The sequence below is a fragment of the Globicephala melas genome, chromosome 17, assembly GCF_963455315.2.
Source record: "Globicephala melas chromosome 17, mGloMel1.2, whole genome shotgun sequence".
Lineage (NCBI taxonomy): Eukaryota > Metazoa > Chordata > Mammalia > Artiodactyla > Delphinidae > Globicephala > Globicephala melas.
The window spans coordinates 32,670,917-32,680,509 of NC_083330.1; the positions used below are offsets into that span (position 1 = coordinate 32,670,917).

The 9,593-nt window shown below is 47.8% G+C and overlaps 1 protein-coding gene across 1 annotated transcript; it reads left to right on the forward strand.

The window, feature by feature from the left end:
- The first annotated feature begins 4,439 nt into the window (after window positions 1-4,439).
- LOC132593717 (uncharacterized) lies at window positions 4,440-5,706 on the forward strand. Its single transcript, XM_060287064.2, is given in 1 exon segment — window positions 4,440-5,706. A coding segment is annotated over 1 exon segment (1,194 nt). The 3' UTR covers window positions 5,634-5,706.
- Window positions 5,707-9,593: the final 3,887 nt, after the last annotated feature.

The following is a 9,593-nucleotide window of genomic DNA, read 5'->3' on the forward strand; positions in this document are numbered from 1 at the left end:
TGGCCCATAATTGAGTCTGTAGTGTGTCTATCATTGGAAACTGAACAAAGTTTTGTTGGTTTTATTAATGTCATACGTTTCTAGGGAGGGTCTATTCAATAACTAAGTCTAGTTTCACAGTTACAAATAAATTATGATGTAACTTTGAATAAATTAAGCTCATCATAAAGGAAGGATACTGAGAGTTGCTACTACCCCTTCCTTGAGGGGCTCTCGTAAAGCGCTAAGTAAAGTAACAGAGGTGTATATGTATGCATATATTTTCAATGGTATTTGTACAGACTTAAAAAGAACTCTACAGAATGCATTATAAAAACCTTAATGCTGTGTGTCCCTAGTTCCCAGCTCTCTCATTAGAGCTACTTAAATGAACACAATCTTATCTGTTAGGATAGCTATCAGAGTACTCCAAATACTACTTCTTGCAGTACCCTGTCCCAACCGTTTGCCATCCTCTTCCCATTAGTCCTCAAGTCAGAAGCCCCGAAGATCTGTTCATTAATTTATGAACACATTTCTTCATCCAGCCAAGAAAATTGATTGATCCCTTACCAAATTTCAGGCACCATTCTTCAGTATGATGTATAGGCATGTTCAGGAAACACAGCAGTGATCAACACAGATGAATATAGTCTCTCTTGAGCTGAGGGGGGAGACAAAAGTAAATAAGCAAATATAAAATCATAAGTATAGGGCTCCCCTGGTGGCGCAGTGGTTGAAAGTCCCCCTGCCGATGCAGGGGACACGGGTTCGTGCCCCAGTCCGGGAAGATGCCACATGCCGCGGAGCGGCTGGGCCCATGAGCCATGGCCGCTGAGCCTGAGCGTCCGGAGCCTGTGTTCCGCATTGGGCGAGGCCACAACAGTGAGAGGCCCGCGTACCGCCAAAACAAAAAAAGCTATGAAAACAAAACCTATGGATGGAGACCTACATGAAAGATGGAAGAGTATAATAATGGCCAGAGTACATTACTGTGGCAGAAGCAGCAGCCCTTAAGGAGGACAACTTTATAAATTACAAATTGGATTTAAATAGACAGGGAATTGAAAGTGGAGACATTATTTTCTGCAGAAGATGATGGACAGGGGAGAACAAAGAAAAGAAAACAGATTGTTAGCAAAATACAATGCTAAGCATGTAAGTTAGGACTGAGTCCTTAACTTTCATTTTTATTAATGAGTGGGTGAGTATAGATAACTGACTACACAGAACCAAGCCTGGGAACACATTTTATATTTATGATCTTTGTGCCTAAAACTAGATTCACCTGCAATTTAATATGACACTAGGACAATGACTGGCCAAGTTTTAGATTAATCACTCTTACACAAAGATTTTTCATTCATATAATCTCAAACAAATACTGTGTCACCAATTAAGTTCCAGATCCTATGCACTCTGGCTGAAGATATCAATATCTTGCAAGCCCAGCGTCACTTTCCTCTTTCTCTGGTAACAAATCACACTTTCTATTATGACAATGGCCCCAGTTATCGGCCCAGGAATAAACACTCGACTCAGGAAGAGCCAATTAAAGCCCTCCTTTAGAGTTGATCGAGAGCTTTAAGGTTAGAGTATTTCAATCTTACGAAATTTTTGTAAAACAAAGTTATTTCAAAATCTACTAATTATTCTTTAAGTTCTAGAAACTGCATTCTGCGACTAAGAGGACAATTTATTTGCCGTCGTTTCTGCTCTGCCCACTTTATGTTTCTGTTATTGTGAGATAAAGGCAGTGGGGAATGGCAAACCAATTCTGATTCATTCAACACATGAGTGCTTCTTAGGTACAAAACACCATTCTGAACATTGTCCGAGGTAAAAAGATAAATAATACCTAGCCCCTTATAGTACCTAGCCCCTTACCCTCAAGGATCTTCCAGCTTAGCAAGGGAAATAAAACATGCACACAGATGACTGCAACAAAAAGAAGATAATGATTGCTGCCAGATGTTTGGGGAGAATAAGGAGAGCAAAGAGAGAACACAGAATAAGGCAACATTCAACAGTCAGCCAAGAACTATTTGTTGAGCAATTGCAAGCTGTGACCTGGAAATGGAAGAGGAGAACATAGATCTTCACATGGGCAGGTGAAAAATCAAGTGTTATTACTTGTAACACAGCTCTTCAAATATATTTTTTGGCACCAAATGCCTACTAAATAGCCTTAAATTAAAAACTAAATAAGGATACAGTCTCTATCAAATGTAGCCTGAGGTACTGATGCCTAAATACTAGGATCACAGTATTTGTGTTCCCAAGGATGCCTTTCTATTGCTTTGCTTCTTTCCCCCTTTCCAAATTAGCTAATGCTGCCTTACCAGGATATCTATTTCGCTTGTTCCAGCCTTTTTGATCCAATGTATTGAAGAGCAGAATAGGTGAGTTACAAGAGGATATTTTGACTTCAAACAACAGAGATAAAATACTATATAATTGAAAAAAAAGAGGCAATCTTTCAGGCACATGTGGATCCAGGAGTTCACATGTTCTAACCAGGTCCCTTTCTCTCTTCCCCACCCCTTCTTCTCTCTGCCTTTTCTCCTCTCTGGTATTTCTCATTATGGGATCCAAATATTTCCCTGTTTATGTGGGAGCTTCTGGCACAGCTGCGGGCTTATACGCTCGCAGCGCCAGGGCTGGCTGGAAGGGGCGGGCGCATCAGAGCATAAGGTTGCACAAGGTGTGCACTTATATAGCAGGGCATCACATTTATGAGTGACGGATGATCACATTGTATACAGGGGTAGCTTCTCATAGTTTTTACATCACTTTTCTTGAAGATGGCAGTAAAATGGTATGTTTTTACAAAATGAAATAGTGTAACATTGTCCAAAAGATATACATAAAGCATTTAGAGGAAGGAGGCTCCTTTTTCTTTTAACTCCGGCACGGATTGTCTATTGGACAGTGGTAACCCTATGTCATCAACCTCGTTACTCCAGCAGAAGTCCAGGGATTAGCCCTGCATAACTCTTGTTAGCCTCTATTCCCTTCCTTGAACACTGTAGCCAGAAGGTTTTTTTCCTCCTCAAACCTTAAGTATTGAAACCTGGAGGAGGGGCATGTCTGAAAAGAAAATGATGGACTGGACTCTCCCTAGAAGGAAGATAAATGGGTGGTCAACAAGAAAAAAATAAAATCCTCTGTACCAGGAAATGTTTGAAGTGTTGTTTGGGTATCAAAAAATGGGTGCCCTACATATAAAGCAACAAAGGATATTGGTCTAAAAAGAACACCATGGCCAAAGGTGCATGACCTATTTCAACAGAGGATTTGAAAGCTAAAAGTTAACGTGTAAAATATTCAATTCAATGTCATCATTTTACAGATGGGCAAAGTAAAACTCAGGCACAGGAACAGAAGTGCCAAGGTCAGACAGGTGGTTGGTAGAAGAGACAACCAACTTCCCAACCTCTGACTTTTTAGGTGTGTGTGTGTGTGCTGTTTTGTTTATGTGCAAGGACATTTTTCTTTAGTACACTAACATTACAACAGAAAGTATAGTCTTGTTTTGGTTTTCTCTGCGCCCTCAATTCTGTATAAGACAGTTTCGCTGCACTCCAACAGAAAGGCTCAGCAAGAGTAGAGACCACCATAAGCAGTACACGTGGGCACCAAGGGCAGATACATTGCCCTTCCTTGTGTAGGAACTAGGGCCACTTGTTGCTTTAATGGGCCAAGTTTGGGCTGGACCTGCAGGAGGGGACACCTTTGAAAAACAGCTTCCTAACTGCACTACAACCTGCTCTGGCATCCTGATTCCACTCCCCAAACCCCCCAAATCTTCAGCCAGGAAAAAAAAAAAAGAAGAATGGATCACTGGATCACTGGATCGATGGGGAGATTTCTGTCTGCTCCTCCTACTGCCACCTCTTTCTTGCTATTTCCTGCCCGAGGAAACCTGACATCAGCCCAAAAGCATCTCTGGAAATGGGTAGGAGGGAGCCTTACACCTGTCAGCGCCAGAGAAGAAAGTGCGCTCTGCAGAGTTCTCAGTTGTTCCATCTCTTGCGATGAAAGGAAGAAAAGGAGCGAATCCGCCACAGATTTACTGGAGACCAGGGTTACTTCATCCGGCTCCGGCCACAGTAACCCCTGAAGACCAAAGATGCATTTCCATTCCCAGCATTTCTTGTTGGCGTCTTTCCCTACAGGCTAGCCCAGTGCCTGGCCCCGGAGAAGTCTCTGCCTAAAGGTTCTTTAGGTCATCAATCAGCCTCCTGTGTGTATGTGTGTTTTTCTTAGGAAAAACTGGCACAGACGAATTAGCAGTACAGACTGGGGTCTCCCTACTACCCTTCATGCTTGGCGGCATCACCTTCGACTACCTCGCATTCTCCCGGCGCTGACAGTCCCGGCTCCGGACCTCAGGGTTGGAAGCAGTCAGCCCCAGCTAGAACCGCCCTGTCCGGGGCTGATGCCACCCTGTGCCTAGAATGTGCATGTGGGTGCAGGCGGGCGAGCGAGCGGCTTCTACAGTGAGACCGAAGCAGGAGCTCAGCCTTCGCCTGCGACCTGCAATCCCCAGATTCCCTGGGGACCTCGAAACTCCGAATCGGAGGTACTCCCCCCCCACAGCCGCCCACCCATTCCCTCCCCCCTTACCTCAGCACGCAGCCCCTCCCTGCGTGATGATGCAAAACCGTGGGGAGGGTGGGCGCTGGGAAGTGTGGGGAGAGCCTGAGAGCGAGCGAGGGTGGGAGGGAGTGGGCGGAGGAGGAGAGGGAGCCGAACGCGCATTTAAAGCGATAGCCATCCTCGCTCTCTCCCCAGTGCTGGGCTGTTGGAGAGCTCGAGCTGCAAGCCACCGAGCGCGAGCTCGAGCGCGGTGCGCTGGCCGGGGAACCCAAGAGCGCACGGCGCCCCAAGCTGGCAGGCGCCGCGGGACCCCCCACCCTCGCCGGCTGCCCTTCCCCGGGCGCCCCTACCCTCCTCGCCCGCAGGAGACCCTGGGCTTCCCCGGAGGAGCTCACCCCAAGGGGCCAGGACTCCGGCGAGCCCGCCACCGTCCCCTCGAGTGCCGCCGCCACCACCGCAGCCGCGGGAGCAGCATGGTCCAGCTGGGGAAGCTGCTCCGCGCCCTGACTTTGATGAAGTTTCCCTGCTGCGTGCTGGAGGTGCTTCTGTGCGCGCTGGCGGCGGCGGCGCGCGGCCAGGAGATGTACGCCCCGCACTCCATTCGGATCGAGGGGGACGTCACCCTCGGGGGGCTGTTCCCGGTGCACGCGAAGGGTCCCAGCGGAGTGCCCTGCGGCGACATCAAGAGGGAGAACGGGATCCACAGGCTGGAAGCGATGCTCTACGCCCTGGACCAGATCAACAGCGATCCCAACCTGCTGCCCAACGTGACGCTGGGAGCGCGGATCCTGGACACTTGTTCCAGGGACACTTAGGCGCTCGAACAGTCGCTCACTTTCGTCCAGGCGCTCATCCAGAAGGACACCTCCGAAGTGCGCTGCACCAACGGCGAGCCTCCGGTTTTCGTCAAGCCCGAGAAAGTAGTTGGAGTGATTGGGGCTTCGGGGAGTTCGGTCTCCATCATGGTAGCCAACATCCCGAGGCTTTTCCAGGTAGGGGGGCGCTCCCTCCGGGGCAGAGCGCGCCGTAGCTCCCCGCGCTCTTTATCCTGAAGGCTGGCTTGGACTCCAGGGGTGCGGGGTCTGGTCAGCCTTCGCTCATTTCCACCCTGGAGATCCTGCCGAATCCCTCCCACCTCACCCGAGGAGGTACTTTCCCTGCTTGATTCCTTTCCCTTCCATCTCTCCCCTGTCCGCGCTCCACTCCATCCGGCTTGACATTCTGGATTTATGGCCCCATTGACAAGAAACAGTCTCCGAAAAACAAGGCGATGATTTAAATGGGTTTGCATTCGAGTGAAATACGGTTCCAAAACAGGCTTGTAAAAGTGCCGGGCTCCTGTGAGAGCCACTTAGGCGCAAGGAATATGAAAGATGAGAAGACGCCTAGAAACTAGGCATTTCTCAACTCCCCAGCTTCCCTGCCCCAAGCCGCCCGACAAGCTGCAGCTGCCTTGGAAAATTTCGAGAAGAGCTTAGGGAGGCAGTTCTTAAACCGAAGGCTAGGTCTTCACCTACATTTGGACGTGAATTGCCCATTTCGCTCGGGTTGGATTTCCCGACCTGTCACCTATCTCTGCGAGGGCATGGGGCGGAAGGCGTGGGGACTGTCCTCAAGCGGGGAGAAGCCACCCGCAGACATGCCCCCAGGTGATTTGCTCTGGGCAGTTGTTTGCACCGTCTAAACTGCCTTTGCGATCCGGCCACTGGCAGGAGCCGGGCGATCAGCTTTCTACTCCTGCCAGCTCAGAGCCCGGAGGTGAGCTCATGCTAACTGCGAGACACAGTCGCTTTTTCTGCACCCACCCTGTGCCCATCCTTTCCCACGACCTCTCTAACGCAGCCCCCAACCCCAATCCTGGGTTTTGAGGACGATTCTCAGAGCCAGACAAGAAGGCGCCTGGAGGGAGGCAGTAGGGTGCGCTGAGCAAGGCCGGGCGGTCCTCTAGCTCCGGGTGCAGGCGGGCAACGGCGGAAGATGCGAGGACGGCGGATCGGGCCCGCTGAGCGGTGGGCGGTGCTGCAGTGCTCTCTCACCGCCTGCTCCCGCAGCCTCGGCCCCACGGCTCCTGTGCCGCCCTGGGTATAGATGGATGGCTTCTGGATGAAGAAATTGAGTTTCAGGGTCTGCGTGACTATGGGTTCTCTTGTTTCTCTGTCTTTCTTCCTGTGCGTCTCTCTCCTTGTGTCTCTTTCTCCCTGCTTTTTTTTTTTTTTTTTTGTCTCTCTGTTTTTATGTTCTCCCTTTCAATTTCTGCCTCTCTTTTCCTTCTCTACCCCTATCTCCAGGTTTTTTGTTCATCTCTGTCTTGAAGTGATCCTTTCCTAATGCACAGCTCTCTCCCTGCCTGGTAGGACCCAAGCTCAGTTAGTCCCTTCTCCAGATGTTCTGGCTGACCCTTATGCTCCCCGTAGCTAAAAAGTCGGCTCCCTCTCAAGTGCCTTTCCTGAAGCATGTTGGGTTTCTGGAGGGGACTCCTTGTGAGATTCAAGCTGTCACTACATCAGCACCCAGGGGTATGAAGTTTCTGTTTGTGCCAGAAGAAGGGGTGCCTGTCTAAAGCTGCAGCCTGGTATGGCCCCTCTGAGCCTCTGAGCATCCCTAGCACCTGTTGAGTATGCCACCTCTAGATGTTTGCAAGGCCAAAAGTGCTTCTGGGCAGCCTTCACTTTGAGGTAATGCTTTCAGGAAGAGCCTGGGTTGTCATAAGCACAACCCAGAAGCACTTCCTTTACCTCTGAGCTTAAACTAGAGAACCTGAGGAGGCAGCGCTGCAGGGAGGATGAGGCCAGAGGTCACCTGAGAACCACAGGGGCAACTCACAGTATTTTTACTGGAGCTCTGGGGGTTGAAGGCACATTTGCTGTTTGACATTTTAAAACTTATTTTGGCGCCTTCACTTGGAGCTTGGGAGCTTGCAGATGGGCCTGCCTGTCGAAAAAAGAGTGAAATCTTAAAGTCAAGAGAGAGCTTGCAGACTAGGTGAAGGATTGTGTTTGCTGAAAAAGATTCCAGGGGGAGCTGATTCCTTCTCTGGTGTGTGGATCTGAGGCACTTGCAAGAAAAGAGAACGCTTGCCTTATGCTTAGTTCCCCCGTTCCCTGGGCTGGGAAGGAAAGGAACTGAATGCCAGCATTAGCAGTGTGCGTTGGGACCAAAACCATTCAGAGAAAACACTGTCATTTTCCTCTAATTTGCAAATTGCAGCTATTCATGTTGGATTGAACAGCTGAGGGAAAAGAGCTCCCAGTTTTCACCTGCATTTATTGAGAAGAGGCTGGTAGTAGGAGGGATGCACCAACTTGTAGCTTGTGCTGCAAGCTGGATATAAGCTTGGTGTGAGCATCCTGGTTAACCACTGCCCATGTTCAAATATACAGAGATAGATTCCAACAATCTCTTCCAGTAGCCTTATTTTTGCGTGTGATCTTAGAAGCTCCTGGCATGTAAGTCCAGCCCCCAGCTTCCCAGCCTCTGTAAACCTGCAAAATGAATAGAGAGAATAGTGGAACACAGACCCCTTGTTCAAAGACACAGTCACTTTAGGGAAAGAGGAAAAGAACGGGTAGGTGAATCTTCTCTGGGATTGCAGGGTTCAGCTCAATGAAGACTGTCCTGTATAAAAGAAACTCCTCTAAATGGTTGAATTCTTAGCTCTCCAGAGATTTGAGTTTTCTTTTCCCCAGTCCCTGTGGGTTGCTGTGGGGAATGTGCCAAACCTATCATTTGAGATAAAAATTTATGGTGAGGTAAGCTTCTAGGCTGGGGGAAGGAAGACTTAGTGACTGAAATGGGGGATGCTAAGCACTGGGGGGCAGGAAGGAACAAGGAGCTAGTAATGGATGTAACAAATGCTGCAGCTGCCAGCAAAGCCTGGATTGAAGTTCCTTCCTGAAAATGAGGACCCGGGCAAGAATGACCACTCAGATGTAAACAGTGTCTCTGACTGGGAATTCTCATCTGCCTGCCGGTGGGCCAGAGCTGAGCAAGTCCTTTCTCTCCTCTGTATGCACACTGAATTGGTTAGTAAGTGACATGTCAGAGGACAGGAATCATATTCAGTGGATCTTTCAAATCCAGGAGTTTGAGGCTAATGAAATTAGTGTGTGGCCAGGGCTCTGCCAACTAGAATTAAGTCACTGCAGCCACCCTGCAATGCATTTTCAGCCTGAAGGGAGCATCAGGGAGGAATTTCGGGAGATTTGTTTCTGAGCCTGTACAAAATAATACTCTCCTAATGCTAAGAAAGATTAAATGTAAATTAATATTGACTACGAGTAACATATTTAAAAAATAATCGCCGAGTGGGGGATGGCTTAAAGTGGAGAGATTATATAATATGGTGTCCAAAGAATAAATCTCCCCTGACCACTGTTTCATGGGCTATAAGTAAGATCTATTACAATGGAAAGTAATGGGAACGTTTTTATTCAAGGTTTCTCTGCTATTGACTTGAGAGCAAGCACTCTGAGAGTATAAATTACTCTTGCTATGTGCTGACTCTGAATGAACAATATTTCATGTGCAGTGACATGGTCTAAGCTATAGATTTGGAATTGAATGGCATCTGTTTCAATTGTTTTGTTCTCTCAAGAGCAACTAGATAGAAAAAAGTGGTCAATTTGACCCTTGTGGGAGCGTGTTGCAAATCTAAACCTGTGTCCCTCATACCATAAATGAAATACATTTGTAAATTTGTAAGTGTTTTCCTTCTGTTCATTGATGCTTGAGTATAATCTCAAACTTTGGCAGCAACATTTTATACATAAGTACTTGGTTTTCTTCCTTTCTTCTTTCTCTTTCTCCCCTCTCTCTCTCTCTCTCTTTCTCCATCTTATGTAATTGGATAGAACTGGGCACCTAGGATGATGTGGTGTTACTATAGTGGGATTTTTTTTTAAAAAAAAACAACTCTAAGTTACCCTTTTAAAAATTTCATAAATACAGGTGTCAGTGCCATTTGGAATAGTCTCTATAACAATTTCTGTCTCCACATTAACTGTGTTTCAGCA